Here is a 21,084-nt window from a genome sequence, read left to right as displayed (position 1 = left end):
ATATGGCAGCACCAAGGGCCACGTCAAGTTTTGCTAAAAAATGTGTAGCCCAATAATTTCTGCTCATTTTTTATGGCATTCTCCTTTGCTCGTCTTTTGGAGTTAAATGAAAATTCATCGAGCTGGTTTTGTGGTGGTGTCAGTAAATACTTTTCCGAATTAATTAATTTTGTAAAACTTCAATTATCTGCATTACGGTGCGTTTTAAAGCAGTGATTTGTTGGGAAATTTGTAACAAACGTGTGAGTGTCCTGAGATTTTCATTTTATTAGGCAGGGCATCTGTAAAGGTGGTGATAAAAAATTTCGCTGAACAGAAAGCAGCGAAGAAAAGTGTAAGTGCCTTGAAAAATTGGGGAAAAAGTACATGAAACAAGTTTTGGCAAAATGTGCAAAAATTTTCCCAGTTAGTGAAAGGTGGAAAGTCCACAAATTTTGGTGCAATATAGCGTAACATAATTTTAAAAGTTCTGTTGAAATGCATCGAAGAAATAATTCTTGGATTTAAATAAGGTGATTCAACTATAGGCTCAAAAGTGTTTGTACAATAGCCTTCACTAATTGCATACAGCAACTAAACCCGACTTGAGGAACAAAGTCTATTTGCAACTTCATCCTCATAGAAAATCGTACAATTTGATATACTTTTCAATGAAAGTGTGTTCTTATTAAAGTAAAGCCCACATGCGGCGGCACTTTCCATGCCCTCTTTGCCAGTTGCTGCTGTCGTCACAATTGAGGACTATACAATGGGTGCATGGAAAGATGTATTATGTTGACTACATTCATCGTTTTCTGATAGTTAAATTTCGTGCGTTTCGTTGTGGTGATTTGCAATTTTTGCTTTTGCATCTTCGTACATTTTGCTATTCACTCGACAAAGTGTTGTGCTGTTCTGGAAATCAACAAAAGAGACGCAAGGAGTATAGAAAAAATAGCAAAATTTACAATAATCTCCGAGAAACAAGCAGCTATTAAAACGTTCAATACGTCATTTGGCAAATCGTTGCACCAGTAGCAACGACCAAGGGACAAAAGGGAGAGAGTTACAGGCGTGTGTGCGGCTTTGTCCCTATCCTCCTCATAAGGAATGATAAGAATTGTCCTGTAATACGTCATAACCGTGATGTCGTCACTCGTATAAGTTGAATACAATCAGTTGCATATAGCCCTGCCATAAGTTTGAACGATGTTATTTTTTCCACTTCCACTATAACCTAGCCCTACTTGAAGTTGATAAACTCAAAATGCATACATATTTGCACGTTTTAATCAAATGCAATATTATATGTCTCTACCTTTACCATTTTGGAGGGAGTAGAATTTTCATAGGCAGTTTTTTAATAAATTTCATTTACTTCGGTGCTATATTGACGTAGGTAAATTTTAGCACCTGTGCAAATGTTATTTCGCTATTGTATGACGAAAGTGGTTGAACTTTGGTTCAAATCGAAAAAATATTCCCAGTTGAAACCATAGAACGCATGAACATGTTTGTTTCTTCAGAATTTATCTGTTAAGTTTAGTTTAAAATTACGTGCCGACACAGTGCGTACACATATCTAAATATATATTATTGCTGGCAACTTAATAATCGGACAATGATAAGTTTAAAGATAAAATATAAACTGTTTTAGGAAGACTTTCTTCATATATGACTATACATGTGCAGGCACCTACATATGACGACATTTGCATGGCTATTTTGACAATAGACATAGACCGATAGTCTATTGAAAATTACGAAACAGTATAATTTTGCTCTATAAGCTCTCTCTCTTGTAACAAGATAAAACACTACATTTTTTTTATTAAAAAAGTATGGTAGAGAATGTTTAAGTGTGGTGAAAAATAGATTCTTCTGATAGCGTAAAGCAATTGACGGTTATGATAAATGGAAAAGTCGTTCCCACGACAGTTGGTTCTACGTAACCGGAACGACGCGGATTTAAAGCCGGTCAAGGACTGTCACTTCAACAGCATTCCTCGTATATGCACTTGGAATGTTATGCTGCTGCAACAACAATAAATGGAGAACTGTGTTAATTGAGTTCGACGAATTTGTCTAATGGTGCTCACTCTCACCAACGTAAACGTACGCCCGTACGCCCGATCAGTTGACACGATGAAACAACGATCTACGATACTACAGAACGGGATGATGGTGAGAATTGATTTACAGGGGGCCCTCTTTTTTTTCTTTGTGTCAGCTGATACGGGCGTAAGTCTTACGAACCTTCTTCATGTACAGGAAATGTTTATGTACAATACGCCGTTAATTAAGAACCTACAGAAACACGAACGTAATTGTGCTAAGATCATGTTGATCTCTGAGGAAATGTGCTTTCTTTAGCTGGTGCTTTGCAATGATAGCAATCACTGGGCAGTAGTTTATTGAAAAAATTAATGCACTTTTTGTCCGCAGCCCGAGAGGAGGTGGCTTCCGGTATAGCATACCCGTAGAAATTGTTTGCTATAAATGACATTATCCTTCCTTTAATTCTTACAGGTTTGTTTTTGAACCTAGATTGTTAATTGAGAATTTTAATTTAACGGGAAGTCGAGAAAATGGTTCTTGATGAGTCAAATGTTTCTGACAAGTCCATTGCTATAGAAATGTAGAAATGTCTTACTAAGGCGGTTGACGTAAATACCCCGATTTATTGGAGTGCATTCCCACCGCAGTTTTTTGTAAGTACTGGAATGACCCGTGCTTAGCCTGTTGTTGGTTTTCTTGTTTCAGCGACTCAGGCGGCATGACTAACACAGGCTTATCCTCGTGCGAAAAAATAACATTTACATATATACATATATTCGTAATAACCAAGGAGAGTCGGGACATTTCCCTCCAGAAACTAAACTTTTTGGTTCCAATAAGAAATTTCATTTAATTTATTTACTTACAGACTAGAATACAGTACACTCTCTCCTAACGAACACCTCTCTTAAGCGAGCACTACTCAGTACATACCACAAATCTTTAACAATTTTTTGCTTTTGAGCGGGCAACCCTCCCATAACATGTTATAAACTTCTTTGTTACTTTTCTCACAAACATATGAGCATTACTGTAAACGATTATAGGTGCCGCGCCATAGCGCAATGTCGATAACCGTAGCCGTATGTATCTATTGAATTTTGGTTTTTCCCCATAACCATAAGCAGCTGTGAAATACTTGACATTTGTTTTGATATTTGCAATACAAATTTGGATGACCTACGAAAAAGTAATTGACTCAATGGGAAATTATCTGTGTCGTTTTGACAAAATGCAAATGTTGTCATTAATTCTACTTCAATATCAACTGTTATGGCATGATTAGTCGTTGAATTATTGCGGCTATGGTTATGGTTACGGCTATGGCACCACTAATTGCAGCTTTAGGTGTCCGCTTAAAAGAGCGTACAATGTACTAAAATTATCAAAGTGCTAAAACTAGAAACTAAATAAATACAAACTTAAAAATAAAAACATAAGATCCTAAACGCTAATAATGATCTGGACATCATAAAATCAAAATCAAATTTATTAAAAATATAATATTCGTTGTGTAGCTTAATAAGGTAATAAATATAAAATCAATATGTCCTATCAGTTACGATCAACAGATCTACTGCTGCAATGCAATCCAACTACTCTACACCATGCAATACCCATTAGCCACGCTAAATAGTATTTCTTTTGTTCTTATACATACATACATACTGGTACATAGGTACATAGGTACATATTAGTATTTTTAAATATTAGCTATTAAAATATTAAGTTAGGCCTGTATGTATAGGAGCAAGTACGTAGTTTATTGCCAACATATTTAAATGTATTTACATGCTTAAATGTATAAGGTGTAGAGACAGAGTGCATATTTACATGGAGTAGAATGACCCCATGACCCAAAAAATTCTTCTGAGGCTTTCCTGGTAATAGAGTCGGCAACAATGCTAAAGTAGGTCAACTATCTCAATGGTGCGTGAGTGTGCAGCCAGTTGTCATGCGAGTTAAAATAAATGTTATAAACACCTATGCATAAATATATATCATATATCTACGTTCGACATAAAAATTAAAAGAACTTAGTTTTTCTAAAAGTTAGTATTTCCGCAAAATTGCTGTTATTTTTATAAGCCATTTGCCAACTTTCACGCGTACTTGTATGTTCAAATAGCAACAACAGAACTTTATGTTTGTGTGCTGATCTTTCTGGGCTTATTCTGCAAATTTCCTTATTTATACGTAAATACATGCATATGTATGTATGTATATGAGCTTAATTGGAATGAAATATTAAAACAACTAAACGAAATTGTTAAAATGATGCAAAGGAAACTAAAATAATGAATATCTATAAAATGTTGTATGCATAACTTGTTTTCACATACATTCGCTGCGGAGGGCATATTTTTGTACGAGCTATTGCTGGGTTAAGGTCAATGCCAATATTCACTTTTCTATATTAGCTTTTTTAACTACATGTTATGTATAAATATTTGATTTTTTTTTTAATTTTTGGCTCATGTTGTAATCGTTCATTGTTCGTTCTTTTTGCTTCTCCAATATTTAACTAAACGCATGAAAAATGTCGTAGCTGATTCTGCTGCTACATACGTATGTGCATACCTGTGTTGATTATTTATAAATTTTAAAAATTTCGAGCATTCGTTATTTGTTATTATTTAATCAAGAATTATATTAAAATTGATTGCCGTATATTCAAAATGTTTTTAAAAATTTTTAAAACTTTGAATTACTATATATTTTTTGTAGTAGGAAATATATTTAAAAAAAAAAAACAAAAACAAAAATAAAAGTAATAAATAGTAAAAACTTTGCCTCACCTGTGTTCACAATAGCAGCGACCCGGAAATTATTTTTAATTTCCTGCAATCGTTATTTAGAAGAAAATGTATAGCATCAACAACAAAAAATTATCAAAAATCAAATCGAATTTTGAGAGACAGTCTTGACACGTTCCCATGACAGTCGATTCTACGTTACCGGAACGACCCGAATTTATATCTGGCTAAGGACTGCCACTACAGCAGCATTCCCCGTGCATGTATGAGGCAATGTTTATGTTGCTACAACAACAACAACAACAACAACGAATTTTGAGACACTTTAAGGTGGAAAGAATTATATTAAAATGAGTCACAACTCTGATTAAGAAATTTGAAAATTTGCTGACTTTTTTTTAATTTGTACAAATTTTGAAATTTTGCATTACCATATAGTTTTTGTTGTAGTAAGAACTATGTTTAAAAAAAAAAAAGTAAATAGTCAAAACTTTACAAGATGTCGCGCTGCTATTGTAAATAAAGGTGTATTTACACTTGAGTTTGTATAATTACGTCACTTTATATTTTTATAGAAAAGGAATACCATTTTTTAGTGATTTTTTTTAATGAAAGCATAATTCATTGCATAAAACAAAGTTCCGAACTTTATACGAAATTTACAAAATCTTAACAAATTTCGAAAAATTATCGTCAAAACTTGCACTTTTTTATCAGAATTTTTAGAAAACTTTTATGCATGCAGATTTTAGAGAAGTGTAAGCTTGAAGACGCTCAAAAATCGCCTTAAGTTTAAAAAAAGTTCCTATTTTATTCGAAAAGTAAAACAAGTTCTGAAATTACAATTTTTGGTATTGAATATCAGAAATAATATAAAGACTTTAAATATCGGGTTTTCTCGGCAATTTATCGCAAAACGGTAAATGCAGTTCTGAAATGGAAGATACTGCTTTTAGGAGTTGGAATACAACTCGTAGAGGGTATAAGACTGAGATCCATGTGCTGCGGACAATAAAGTTGGCGCACCATATTTATTTTTTACCGTCCGCTCGTGTTTTTGTTTCTTTAATTAATTAATTATCAAGTTAAAATTGTAATTTTCTCGCTCTCTACCCTTTGTCATATGTACTTATTTGCGTGTCCCACTGATAAGTTTTATAAGAATTTGTATGAACAGCAGTGCATTTTTTGTGATAAGCTCTGTATACCTTCTTTCCAGTAAGAATTGGCTAGGAACTGTATTTCTGAGAATTTGAACGTATTCACTCTCAGAAAGAAGAATGTCCAAAATGTAATATACAAAACGCAAAACCTGTGATTCAAAGAAGCTAAAAACATGGAAAATTGTTTATAAGCACAATCGCTGGCAAATTTGCAAATTTTTGCAATTAAAAACGTATCCAGAAAAACTTGCAACTTCTTCTCAATTATTACAAGCCACCACGTGAACAGCATTTAGCGTATATTGCAATCATCAATTAATTGAGATTTTTTTTTACAAATAAAAGCAAAAAAACGAGCAAATTGCTAAATTTGATAGTTTGTTTATCTTCTTCAAATTATTATTTTTGGCCTCGATATGTATTTTCATACTTGAATTTTATTCTTTTATTGTATCACTAAAGTTATTTGAACTTCTGGAAGGGCGAGTCAGACACAGATAACTGTTACACATGCGTGTACAGGGTATTTCAAGGTCGAACTTCACTTTTGACAGATATTATGTAAAACATCTACAATTTTCTAAAATGTTGGAAGTGTAAAGACTACATTTCGCAAAACTGTGAATATTCACGATAGATGTAATCATCTAAAAGTTATTATAAATTTTAGCTGACGTGCATTCTATAAGATAGAAGAAAAGAGAGAATTGAAATAATTTATAGGGATAAACCAGAAAAAAGCTATTATCATTCGGTGCAATTAAAACCAATTTAAGCCTTAATGTCATCGAAAATTAAAAAGAAAATCACAAATGTAAGTTTGCACTCATGTAACATTTGGAAAATATCATATATCATTCGTAGTTGTAGACCCTCTATTACATATTTACGTATGTTTGTCAATATACAGAGAATGAGCTCTCATTCAAAAGTATGTTCTTCATTTTAACTTAAAAGCGAAAATCATACTTGGAAGGCCCTGTACAACTGACTTGTTTAAATATTGATAATTTTTGTTTCTGCTGAGATAAGGGTTAGAAATACCTGCCATTCAAAGAGTATAATTTTGTGAAGTTTATAAGATATGAATGAAATGGAACTAATTGGGAAGAAGTTAATAAATGTTGTACTTTCCACTTTCAATACTAGCAGAAAGCATTTATTTGGAAAATAAACTGCTCTTATTTATTTTATTATATTTTCGAAATTTGCTTTACCTCCTTTAGATAACGCATTATCTTATAAAAAATGCTAATGTTAATTTTTGTTTCTACAATAACAGGTGTTTTTCATATCTATGTGTTGAACAAAGAAAAAAATGTCTGGTTATGCGAATGCGAATTACGGTCCTCCCCAAATGGGACAGTCGAATTTAGTTAATGGTTTACCAGCAACACAACAGCTACCGACAGCATCAGGTGCCGTGGGCACAGCACCTCCGCCATTCTCAGCATCTCAACAGCAACATCAGCAGCAGCAACAAATTTTACAGCAGAAACAACAACATCAACAACAACAGCCGCAGCCGCAGCAATTGGCCCAGCCTGCTCCAACACTGCAAAGTAACATGAGTAAGTTTTTGCCACCAGCGTCTAATTCTGGACCCCAAGCAGGTAATGAACAAGCACGGCCCCAAACAGCAACTGCAACAGCGTTAACCAGCAGTTTACCACCACATTTACGGCCACCTGGCATGAACGGTTCACCAGGAGGTATGCCTTTGACCAATGGCGGTGGCGGCGGTAGCGGTGATTTGAGCACGAATTCTTCTCGCACAGCATCACCTTCGCTGACACAACAACAACATGCCCAGTACGGCGGATATGCAGCCAAGCCACCAATGAGTTTTGCGCCTAGTGGAAATATGATGCAAACTAATCCGCAAATTGCAACAGCCGGTGCTACTGGCTTGTCAGGCAGCATGCAAAATTTAAGTATTAATCGCACGAATGGTACGGCGGCGACGAATGTGACCACCACAGCGACAACGCAGCAGCAGCGACCACCGCCAAACCTGCCGCAACAGCAGCAGCAATTTCCTAACAATTACCAGGTGGGTTCAATGTAATTTGTGTTAAAAAAGAATCGTTACGAATTTCTCTATATTCTATTAGGGCAATTTCCGTACTAACGCCATAAATGCGCCCACTTCTCTGCCCGGGCAGCCGCCAGCATCCCAAGCAAATGCTCTGCCGCCGCCGCTTACGTCCGCACCTTATGCTGGAACAAAGTCGTTTCAATCCCCAACACCTTTAACGAATACATCCTTCAGCCAAACAGCGCCAACGCAAACTGTTAATGCTGTAGCTAGTGCACAACCATCACCGCCGCCAGCGTTAGCTGCTTCCACCAGTAACGCGAGCATGTTTGGCACTTCGCGTTCGTATCCCATCGTGGCAAATGCTCCACCAGGTGTGCAACAAATGCCACCACAACCGTCTACATTTTCGAATGCAAATTATAAACCTGGCTCTGCAGTTAGTGCAATGCAATCGGCTTTGCCACCTAGCAGTATTGCAACCGCTGTTCAACAACAGCAGAATCAGTTGAACAACAATACACAACAACAAATGTCTGTGCAACGCAAACCTATGTATCCAACTGGACCGCCACCAATGCTGGCGAATACCCAACAACAACAGCAGCAGCAGCAACTACCGCAACAACCATATGCGCAAGCATATCAACAACAAACACAACCAGGTCTTTTCAATGGTCAACCTAGCACTGCTCCACTGCAATACCAATCTCAGCCGTATATGCAGCAACAGCCTCAAATGCAGACCCAGCAATTCCCTCAGCAACAAAACTTTCCTCTGCCCAGTGGTGGTGCATACAATCAACAAATGAGCGTGACTCAGGCAGGTTTCAGTCGACTTTGGGGTCAGGATACTATTGATTTAATGCAAAATCGTCACATATTGACGCCAGCCACTTTGTCACCTCCCCGTATTGTGCTCAACAATCAATTTCACGAATCGATTAACTGCAGCCCCAAGTTAGTATAGATGGCAAAGTTAAACAATAGTGGAAAATGGAAAAAACTTAATCTTATTTATTATTTTTCTAACAGCATAATGCGCAGTACTATCGCGAAAATACCAGAAAACAATTCTTTGTTGCAGAAATCCCGTTTGCCATTGGGCATTTTAATACATCCATTCCGTGATATTAATGTAAGTGAAAATACCATAAAACCTCAACTTAATATCTAACTAAAAATGAAACGATACCGGTCATAATTATACGACCATAATTAATGCATCCTCCCACAGGATTTTTGTCTAAAAGTCGTCACAATTTAGCTGTGAACTACTCTCCGTATTCGTAACTTACAGCTTAATGCCGCCTCCTGCCGATCGGAGGTTGGTTTTTATGAGAAGCTTTTTCATGGCAGAAATACTCTAGGAGGTTTGCGATTGCCTACCGAGAAACGAACGTTATTGGAAAAACTGTTTCTCTTGGGTTGGGGTATAAGTTCGTAGCGTTTTTACCAAAGTCTTTTATTTAAACAAAAACAATAATTATATCAATAAGTTAATCAATTATATATTCGCCGTTGCTGTTTAGAACCTCTTCCCACCTCTCGACCAATTTGTTGATGCCATTCCGCCAAAAATCGCCTGGTCTGGTGTCAAAGACTTTGTTGAGCCAGTTTTTAAGGACCTCTTTGTTATCGAAGATAACGCCCTTCATATCGTTGGACAAGAAGCGGAAAAGATGGTAATCGGTGCAAGATCCGGACAATATGGCGAACGCTGAAGCACCTCCCATTCTAGCTTGTTGTTGTTGTTGCTGTAGCAGTAATATAAGCCCCATCAGTGTAGGGTATATCATCAGTGGTCTTCGTCTGGCTCATCTAAAGGCCCAGGAAACATGCTGTTTCGACAGGTTGGGTCCAGATGGAGAGGGGTGTTAGATGAGGGGTGTTCGCGCGGGGTGCCTTCACATGTCGGACGTACGTTTGGTATGTCGGGGTCAATTCTGGATAAGTAGGATAAGTTAACCTGCTACAATATCCAGAACGTAATTGTGCCAATTGTGTCATTCCTATGGCAGCCGGTTCTACGTTACCGGAATGACTCGGATTTTTCCCGACCAAGGGCTACCGCCCGAGTAAACTTGTCCTGTATAGTGAACAGTATATCCAATTCGAGCTCGTGGAGTGCGGCTTTGACGACTTGTGCAACATGGGGTCTGAACTTGACCTCGATGAATAGCAAAGAAGAGCAGGTGTCGAAAATGTTGATTTTATATAACTCAAAAACTCAATTAACATAGTTTTGTAGAGCAGAAAGAGTTCTAGCGAATGAATGTTTACCCTTTGCCAGACAGCAATTTAATCTTTTTAAAATAAAAGAAAACATAAAAAACGCAATGAACTTATTCCCCAACCTATTATAATTTGATGTTTCATGCTTGTGGTACTTGGACAGATGTTTTATTAAAGTAAGACTCTTATTTTATTAATATTTCCAGAGTTTACCAGTTATACAATGTCCTAATATTGTGCGCTGCCGTCTGTGCCGCACTTACATAAATCCTTTTGTCTATTTTGTGGACAGTAAAATGTGGAAGTGCAATCTTTGTTACCGGGTCAACGAATGTGAGTACCTGTTGTCAACACATACTGATCAATTTTTGCTTGGAATAATGTTTTTGTACCCTTAGTGCCTGATGATTTTCAATATGACCCAGCAACAAAAACGTACGGTGATGTCACTCGTCGTCCCGAGGTCCGTTCAAGCACCATTGAATTTATTGCGCCTTCTGAGTATATGGTAAGCGAATTAATCGTTCGGATTAATAGTTTTTCTCCAACTCAAAATGGAGCTAACCTCAGTTTTTATTAACTAATCATGCAGTTGCGACCCCCACAACCCGCCATCTATTTGTTCCTCTTCGATGTTTCCATCATTGCTCAGCAGAGCGGTTATCTTGAGAGTGTTTGTGCAACACTAAGTAAACATTTAGATGACATGCCAGGTGATGCACGCACACAGATCGGTTTTATTGCATACAACAGTCAAGTGCATTTCTACAGCTTGGCAGAAGGTTATAACCAGCCACACGAGCTGACGTTGATCGATATTGACGGTTAGTAATTATCTGACGCAATTTAGAGTCGGTTGTATTATATTTTTTCGTATAAATTGCCTGCTTTAGATCCGTTTTTGCCACGACCTGACAATCTGCTGGTGAACTTGAAGGAGTGTAAAGAGCTGGTGAAAGATTTACTAACCCAACTGCCGAAGCGCTTTGCCGATACACACGATCCGGGCTCAGCGCTTGGCGCTGCTTTACAGGTGGCTTACAAGTTGATGGTGAGTTTAGGCGAATGGATGGTAAAGAAAGTGTCATTCTGAATAAATATTTTGGTTTTACCATCATAGCAAGCTTCAGGTGGTCGCATTACTGTTTTCCAAACGTGCCTTCCCAACACCGGACCTGGTTCGCTGGAGCCGCGCGAAGATCCCAACAATCGATCTGCTAAAGATGTGGCGCATTTAAACCCGGCAACGGACTTCTACAAGCGTTATGCTTTGGAATGCTCTGGCTACCAAATTGCTGTGGATTTGTTTTTACTGAATCAGCAGTACAGCGATATTGCAACGATATGTAAGTACATAGTGATTGTTGTACTATTAAAAAAAATAATTAATTAATTTTAATATTTCTAATCGGACTTTAGTTAAGTAAATTTGGAAATTCAGGCTTTAGTGCAAAATGAATTGGCTTTAAATATCCCCAACTGTAGCATTTATTTGAATTATCTCTCGTTTTTGCAGCGGGCATTAGCAAACATAGTGGCGGTTGTGTGCATCACTTTCCCCTCTATCAGAAAACAAAGCCGCAATTGGTGGATTCATTCAAGCAGTGTTTCAAACGCTATCTGGTGCGTAAAATCGGCTTTGAGGCGGTTATGCGCATTCGCTGTACGCGCGGTCTGCAGGTGCACACATTCCATGGCAATTTCTTTGTACGCTCGACTGATTTGCTTTCGTTGCCAAATGTGAATCCAGATGCAGGCTATGGCATGCAGGTAAGTTGTAATACAAACAATTTGGCGAATATTTTCTTTACAATTTGTTAAATGCACTTCCAGATTTCATACGATGAATCCTTGAGTGAAGCGAAAACGGTTTGCTTCCAAGCGGCACTGCTGTATACAAATAGCGAGGGAGAACGTCGCATACGTGTCCATACAATGTGCCTACCCGTGACTGCCTCACTGCCCGAAGTCATGCATGCTGCCGATACAGAAGCCATAATTGGTTTACTGTCGAAAATGGCTGTCGACCGGTCGCTGTCGTCGAATATCGCCGATGCGCGTGAAGCTTTTATCAATGCAACTGTAGATATTTTCAATGCATTTAAAATTGCACAAAATCTACCATCCGGACAAAGTGGACAATTGATTGCGCCACGCAGCTTAGCATTGATGCCATTATATATATCGGCGCTATTAAAACATGTAATGAGCGATGGAGTCGAAAACAAAGTTTTTGAAATTAATTTTTCTTTTTCTTACAGTCGGCTTTCCGTGTAGGCACAAGCACTCGCCTCGATGACCGCGTGTTTGCGATGGACTGCATGAAAACATTGCCATTAGATCAGTTAATGAAGTTTATTTATCCAGAGTTTTATCTAATCGATGCATTGTTTTATCCAACTGCAAGCCAAAATGGGAATGCGAACGCGCTGGAAGATGAGGAAGAAGACGATTTGCCGGAAGTGCCACGCTTGCAGCTATCAGCGGAATTGTAAATACTCTTCAACAATTATAGCACAAGAAATAGAACACACTAAAATGTTTCCTCTCATTTTCACAGCTTGGATTCGCGTTCAATATTTTTGCTTGACTGTGGTAATTTCATAATCATCTATGTGGGTATTAACGTGCCCGTGAATGTGTTGGAAGGTGCCCTTGGTATGTAATGAATTATGTAGTTGTCATTCAGTTTATTTGGTTATGAATTTACTCAAATGTTATTTTTTCATTATAATTACTAGGTGTCAAATCGACTGCAGAATTACCTGACTATATGTACGGTTTGCCAACAGTGAATAGTCCGGAAAATGATGCATTAAAACGCTTTATATTGCGTTTGAACGATGATAAACCGTATCCTCCGATAGTGCAGATCATAAGGTAAGTTGCATCTACAGATTTTCCTTTATTAAGATAAAGATTTAGTTCGCAAGAAATGGTAATGATTGGTGGTGACATACATGTTTTTTTCACATCTTATCATGTTATAAATTACCGGTGCATACTTAAATTTCAATATTCATTGCAATCTATTAACCCCTTGAACGGAAATGACGAGTCCAGCTCGCCGTAAACTTTCCCGTACAAACTGACTGACAAACTTAGAACAATAAATATTCATATGAAACAAATATTATTTTTAATAATAACCAATTATTTCAGCAACAAAACCGTAAGTTTCTATAAATTCAATTAAAACTAAGAAAATTAAATCGTCTGCCAGAGCAGTACTGACTGAAAATAAATTGTCGTTCAAGGGGTTAAGCAGAATCCGATTGTTAAGCTGATTCATCAATCTAATTTATCCTAATGAATTTATCATGTTAATACTTAAGCAATTGAGTAGTGAACAAGGCAAAACAATGGCTGGTAGGAAATAACTCCGCTAGACATACTTTAAATAAATGGCACTGGTCTAGAGGCAATAATCATCTTAAATAACTGCCACCTTTGAATAGAGTTAATTAGATCGTTCCCACGGCAGTCCGTTCTACGTAACCGGAACGACCCGGATTTACATCCGGCCAAGGACTGTCACTTCAACAGCATTCCTCGTATATGCACGGGGAATGTTTATGCTGCTACAACAACAACAACAACAAGAGTTGATTAGATAATCATATAAGGGTGACAATTGAAAGTCGTGAATGTTGGCAGAGGTATAATAATCTCGAATGAGCGAATAGTCAATCGATCGAGTGATTTGAGCCAGCTCCGCAAGTAACTCTTAAATTTATTCAGGCTCCTCTAAACCTTCAAAATTTAGACTACTTTCTTGAACGTAACTACAATTAAGTAAGTTAGTCTTGCGCTCGTTGCTAATATTAATAAAGCCAACTGTTATCCTCTTGCTGCCTAACACGACATGATGCACTCAGTCAGCGTGACGTACGGAGCCTCTCTTATTTTGGCGCCAAGTCATGAAAGGCAAGAGTTTGTTGAGCGTCGAGATTAAAAATTCATTCACAGAAAGAATTCACCAGCGTACTAAGAAGTTAATTGCACGCCATCGTCAATAATTTGTTTAGGGCAGAATGTATTATTTTTTTTTTATGTTGAAAAATGAATCCAATGTTGTCAAACGTTTTGGAATGAGGGCTTAAATCTTGTTAAAAATATACAATTTCGATATTTTTATATAATTTTTTTTTATATGATTGATATGAAAAATAAATCGGCTAAGTGTCTTGATACTTCGCAAGGGAACATTAATGATAACTTTATCCAGATGCTTGGCTCAGCATCAGAAGCTTGGCTCATTTGAAAGTGTGCGTTCTGATAATGCCCTACTAATGGAGTCACTTACAGTTTTTACCACCTCCGAGTGACAGATGATTTTGTAGTCATTCATGACACATACTTACTCAGAGATTTATTGCAGGTTTCCTCCATATAACGAATGTGTGACATTTTTTTTTATATAGAAAAAAATCGGAATTCCGTCAGTGAAAAAAATGATTAAAAGTCAACGAGAATTAGAGAATTAAAGCCATTTCAAAGTTGGATTTTATTATATCTACACAATTTAATGGATTTAAAAAATGCGTGCTCAAATTTTTATTTAATTTTGATAAAATATTGTTCGAATTTCGATGAAAATTTGTGGATTTGTTATAAATCTTTCAACTTTTTTATTTCATCTATAAAGAAACATATTTTTAAATCTCTATGAATAGTAGCAGCCAGCCTTAGTTTTTCATTCAAGGCGCTGTATCATTTCAATATTTGATAACACATCTGAATTGGGTTCTGCAATAGTTTGAAATTTCAAGGGGGTATTTAATAAAGGTTCTTTCAAAAGTGACGCCTAGTGAATAATTCCTAGACGGTACCGTTTTTTATGTCATCCTTGAGATTTGTCAAGTAGACAGATGTACAATTTAACACAATAAAACAACTTATTAAAATTATTGAAATTTATTATGAAAATCTTTAAGAGCAACATATCGCAAAATTCGTGATTTTTTTGGTAGAAATAATTATCTGTGTGAGTCGATTATTTGAAGGTTGGCTAAAAAATTTCAAACTTCAAGAAGCAGGTTTTGTCGAGGATGGAAAAAGGACAGTTAGATTAAAAATTGAATATTGCTGCTGTAGCGCAAAGTGTTGCTGAACAACCTTCGATATCTCGACGTTCTCAACAATTAGGCATTCATGAATCGACTGTTTGGCAGATTTTACCTCTCCTGCAGACGCGCTCATGGTGGATTTTTAAATGATGTAATTTTTCATATAACATAGCACATGGGCTGAAAAGTCCCGAGCCTAAAAAAATAACTTTATTCATCAACGTAATTTCCATCAAGAACAACACAATCAGTCCAGCGCCGCTCTAATATTTTAATACCACTTTTGTAGAACGAGTTATCTTTTGGCTCAAAATAGGCCTTAGTTCGACCAGCAATTCGAAATTCAATTCATCTAGTTTTGTCATTGTTTTGATTGCCTTGTGACGCGGTGCGTTCTATTGATGAAACAAAACAGTGAGCAAACGCGGCATCCACTTTGAACAGAGCTTTCTGATAGTCAAATGCTCAAGCAATATAAAGCCAACACGTTTTTTTGAAATCTTTATGATGTCAGCTAACTCACGCAACTTCACTTTTCGACCATTCATAACGATTTGGTGGATTTTTTTGGATGTGTTCTGGTGTTACCGCTTTATTTGGACGTCCACTACTTTGTGCATCGTTTTATTGTCGCTGAACGGTATTTTTTCCCATCAAGAAGTAGTGTAAAATTAAAACCCGATACTCTTTTTAATCCATTATTTTGAAAATAGCCAAAATAGCGTCACTCGTCTCTTAACTCACGAACTAATGAATCGAGTATCATGAGATTTTAACAGCTGTCTTTTTAAGGTTAGTACTAACTGAAAAAGAGGTGAATGCAAGTGCCATGAAAGTAGTGCCATCTATGTGTTCAGCCTATGTGGTATAATAGTTAAGAGCAATATTTTGAATAAAAAAATAGTGAAACCAGAAAGAATTTTATATGTTTAATTTTAAAAAATCATCTAGGTACGTCTTTTGAAAAACCCTTTATTAAACAATTTAGTTGGTTGACTTCAATAACACACATATCATCAATTTCGAAAATATCAGTTTCGGCATTGCCTTATTTCTAATACCGGTCAGCCCTCGTCAGGCAATGACAAACTTCCGAGTGTATTTCTGCCATGAAAGAGCTCCTCATAAGAAACCATTTGCCGTTCGGACTCGGCTTAAAACTGTCGGTCCCTCCTAAGAAAAATGTATGAAAGACATACATTGCATGAACTCTTCGAAATGCTTTCACATTCTAATGTTTTATTATTATTTTAACTATACATTTTCTACTAATGATAATCTTCATATAATTCACCTTTTCAGGGATACAAGTACAGCCAAGCCACAGTTTATGGAGAAGTTGGTTGATGATCGAAGTGAATCTAGTTTATCGTATTATGAATTTTTGCAACATATACGGACTCAGGTTAAATAGTATTTTATAAGAGGAAATTAAACGGATTAATTGATTATAATATACAATAATTTAAAGGAAATTAGCGAAAAAAGGTAAAAAATTATAAAACAAAGGATTTAATATATTATATGTAAAATCGTATGAATGTAATAATTTACTTCTTATACAAAAACAATAAATTCGCTAATCAATTAAGTATGACCTATTACCTGTGTGGTGGATTGATATACGAAAAGGAGTTTACAAATATAATTACGAATATAAACTGCAAGAAAATATGAAAAGAAGAAAAAGTTTAGATTATAAAATGCAAAAAATAAAAATTATATATACATACACACCTACATATATATAGTATATACACATGTATGTGTATCTACTAAGAATGCGAAGCAGTACGAAAGAAATAAATATAGTTCTTAAGCGAATAAAACAGTAAACAGCGGCTTTGAATAGCGTATTTGGGGCAATTAACAGTAATAAATAAAAAATTTGAATATTAGGAAGTTTCCAATTTGTAGCCACACAACTGATTAGGACACCTCTGTTGTAAAATGGGGTTTTTAAAACACATACATACATACATATGAATTAAATGCGTGTTAAACACACAGACTTACCGCCATAGGACATTAAATAGAACAGAGAAAAATATAAATAATTAAATTGTTGCGTATCTAAGAAGAGATGAACAGCTGCACTCCTTGCTTAAAATATTAATTAATCATCCTTCTGTTGCGATTTCCTATACGAAATTCGTAAAGCTTCAATTCAAATCATGTAAAGTAGCGAGCGAATAGAGCGCGAAAAAGTCTCATATACACACACACTATAGTACATGACAGTGTGTGACGCATTTGAATGATGGATGTGAATGAATCGATTGCGGCGTAAATAAACCGGGCAATATTAATATTGAAATAATAAAATGTAATGCACTCGAGCGATCTGTATGTGTACGACGATGTTTGGCTTGAAGCGCAAGTATATTTAACAATGCGACACGATTATTGATGTGTGTACAGAGGCGGGAAAGAGTTCGTCATAATTAATTACCATATACATATTTACATAATAATATGAATGAATATACAGAAACATAATTACATTTCAAATTCCAAATATTATATTTTCCCAATATTTTTAGTACAATAATGGCTAAAACTGTAACTAATTACTTTTCGAACTTGTCTTTCTTACTTATTTTATGTTAGTTTTTATAGAATTTGTTTTGATTTTTATTAAAATTAAAATTTGTAGAGTTCTTTGTGTTTGTCAGGGCTGAAAAAAAAAGTTATGCATTAATTTAATTAATATTTGTTTGGAACTTAGTAATGCAAAATATTTTTTGTCATATATATAGATGAATTTAATAATTTAGTAATATAATTAGGAGTTGTTACGTGGCCTAATTATTACAACGACTATTGTAAATTGTTGAAATCTGTTACACAACAACACGAAACTTATTTAATGTTTAAAAATGTAGCATTACTTTGAATAATAAATTATACTGGTTTATTGGACTTTTAATTTTAAATTATTATAAGCAGTGCAACTTTTAACTTTTGCGTTTCTAAATTTGGTTTTCATTCGATAAGGCAACAGTCATTTTTTAAGTTCTAAAATTAGTCCAATTAAAGAGGGGGCATCCCGTGGAGAAATTAGAGTGCATATCTGTGACTTTGACTTAGCAATATGGTTCTTAGAAACAAATACCGATTCTTCGTAGAAAAATAAATATTTTTTTTAACTTTTCTTAAGTAGTATTCTAAAATTACAGCCATTATCTGCTTCACAGGCAAAAAGTGCTTATGTTGTATTAACAAACGCTCACAGATATGTATGTATGGATATGTGCAAATGCCTTTTATAAAAACACTTCAAAATCAACAAATATCGCTCATTTGCTGCAAGTGTGCCATAATCCAAGAAACTAAGGTTAGGTTATCTAACCAAAAACTAAAATTTCGCGAAAAGCGGCTTCGAAGTTTTCAATTTACTAATTAAGTAAAAGTAAATGCACATTTTTATCTAATGAGATACTGTATTGATAGCGCCATGAAGTTTTTACACGGCATAAATTCTTCATCATTTCTTATCAATTGCTTATCTATTTTTTTTTTTGTTGGAATATGCAACTTCAGCAAACAAGCGATATGTGTTGAACATGCCATGTTCCGTAGCAGATACTTTGTTTGGACTATTAATACCTGTTTGATAATTCGTGCTAAACCATTTTCTAGTTTACTTCAATCAAAGGAATTGTAAACTTAACTCGAAAAAAAAAGAAATTGCAATTCTTATATGAAAAAGATGACTCAATGCAAAGTTATGAACCTTGAAAATGTAGGTACATAAATTCATACATATAATTATAATTATGTGCTCTTACCGTAAACATTTTTTAAAATTACTTAAGAGATAATTAAATATTTCACTACTATAATTTGGCAATTTCGTAAACAAAAATTGTATATACTGGTATTTAAAAATTTTCTGATCTGCTGATACTTTTTAAATTATATGCGTAACAGCGTATATGGCACGCGTGTTAGTGGAATTTAGACATACTATTATTTTCTTGTTTTGTTTTTAATAGATCTATGCAATTATAAATAAACATATAAATAATAAAATATGCTATACAATAATGTAATTGTAACTATTGTGAATAAAAATATAATTTTTAATAAACTAAACTGAGAAAAATTATTACAATTAAAATTATTCAAATTCACATACATCATCTGTGTTCACAATAATAGCAGCGCAACATATTTCACAGAACATTTTTCTAATAGCGGTCGCCCCTCGACAGGCAATGGCAAACCTCCGAGTGTATTTCTGCCATGGAAAAGCTCCTCATAAAAATATCTGCCGTTCGGAATCGGCTTGAAACTGTAGGTTACTCCATTTGTGGAACAACATCAAGACGCAAATCACAAATAGAAGGAGGAGCTTGGCCAAACACCCAAAAAGGGTGTACGCGCCAATTATATATATATATATATATATAACATATATATATATATATAACATATTTCACAGTTTTAACATATTTTTATAAAAATATATTTTATATTATAAACGAAACAAGAATCATAACATCCAATTTTCAAACTTTTTTAGCTCTAATTTTTAGAAAAAAGCTTGATTATGTATAGTGAAGTAGCTCAAAGATCGCGTTGATTTTTGGTACTTTTTTGTTGCAATTTCTTCATATAGAGAAAAGAAAGAAAATGCACAAGAGCGTCAGCCAACAAAAAAAAAAAATTGTCAAAAATTAACCAGATTTTTTAACCACTTCACACTTGCACTTTATTCCAAAATTCAATGAGCTGTAAAACGGCATACGCGAAGTAAAAAGTTTGAAATACTGAAGAATTTTTTTATATTTGTACAAAGTTTCAAACTTTAATTTTTAATATATTTATATAATATATTATAAAAACAAAATAAATATAATCAAAGGAAAAATAAATAGTTAAAACTTTGCAATATATCACGCTGCTATTATTGTGAACATAGATGTACACATGCCCCACAAAGTCTGAAACACACAACCTGATTTTATAATTTTTATAAATTTGTATATATTTATATGTTTATTATATGTTTAAGTTTCAAAAATAAAAATAAATTTCAAGATTCCTCACATAAGTTTTTAGATAACGGTGAATAATGGCTGTAACAAGTAAATAAAGTGACCATAAAGTCTGCGTTAAGTCTTAAAGTTTAATAAAAAAATTAAATCTAATATTTAGTTGCATATCCAAGTTGCTTCAGGACTTCACTCAGCCTATTTGGCATTGAACTTACTAGTCATGCCTATTATGATAAACGTCGGATGATATGCGGCGGGAGTTAACTCGATCCGCACTCGATTCACTTTTTCACTAAAATGGCATTATTGTTACCGACGGATGCACTGCATTACAATCCGTGAACTGTGTTATCAGCATAAACAGTTGTGCGAAAATTTCAAAAGACCAATAAATATTTGTTAAGTGTGTAAAATGGATTCAATAGCGTTTTATATAGATTTTATTGAAAGTACAAGCAATGATGCAAGACGAACCCGGAAAAATGTAAGGGATAATGCTGTTGACGTGTTCCAGTTGCCTGATGATGTGTAAGTTCACTTTTTAAGGACAATTGACGAAAATTTATGTGAACTCCTCTTGTAGATTTGTTAAGCGCTTCCGCCTTAATAAGATAGCTTTGCAATATGTTCTTAACATATTAAAGATGGAAATGCCTCCTGTTATTAAAAGATGGTCGATATCGCCAGAGCTCAAACTAGAAGCCTGTCTAAGATTTTTTGCTGAAGGGGATTATCAAAATGGTACTGGGCAAGATTTTAATATTGGCATGGCGCAGTCCACAG

The 21,084-nt window shown here is 35.1% G+C and overlaps 1 protein-coding gene across 4 annotated transcripts; it reads left to right on the top strand.

Moving 5' to 3' along the window:
• Nucleotides 1-78: 78 nt before the first annotated feature.
• Nucleotides 79-19,396, top strand: LOC129243761 (protein transport protein Sec24A). Of its 4 annotated transcripts, XM_054881044.1 has the most exons (16): nucleotides 88-242; nucleotides 7,239-7,518; nucleotides 7,570-8,009; nucleotides 8,071-8,954; nucleotides 9,030-9,132; nucleotides 10,436-10,562; nucleotides 10,628-10,737; nucleotides 10,822-11,053; nucleotides 11,123-11,280; nucleotides 11,350-11,575; nucleotides 11,746-11,999; nucleotides 12,063-12,431; nucleotides 12,491-12,720; nucleotides 12,790-12,887; nucleotides 12,971-13,109; nucleotides 16,601-19,396. In XM_054881044.1, exons 2-16 carry the CDS (start codon nucleotides 7,275-7,277, stop codon nucleotides 16,710-16,712), a joined length of 3,726 nt encoding a protein of 1,241 aa, XP_054737019.1. In that variant the 5' UTR covers nucleotides 88-242; nucleotides 7,239-7,274; the 3' UTR covers nucleotides 16,713-19,396. The 4 variants fall into 4 exon arrangements, with proteins under 4 accessions (XP_054737018.1, XP_054737019.1, XP_054737016.1 ...); XM_054881043.1 differs by having other exon boundaries at nucleotides 79-197; nucleotides 7,239-8,009; XM_054881041.1 differs by having other exon boundaries at nucleotides 7,239-8,009.
• The last annotated feature ends 1,688 nt before the right edge of the window (nucleotides 19,397-21,084 follow it).

Source organism: Anastrepha obliqua, chromosome 4, assembly GCF_027943255.1.
Source record: "Anastrepha obliqua isolate idAnaObli1 chromosome 4, idAnaObli1_1.0, whole genome shotgun sequence".
NCBI classification, from domain to species: Eukaryota; Metazoa; Arthropoda; class Insecta; order Diptera; family Tephritidae; genus Anastrepha; species Anastrepha obliqua.
Note: the sequence above shows the minus strand (reverse complement) of the source record. Positions and strands in the feature narration are given on the sequence as shown.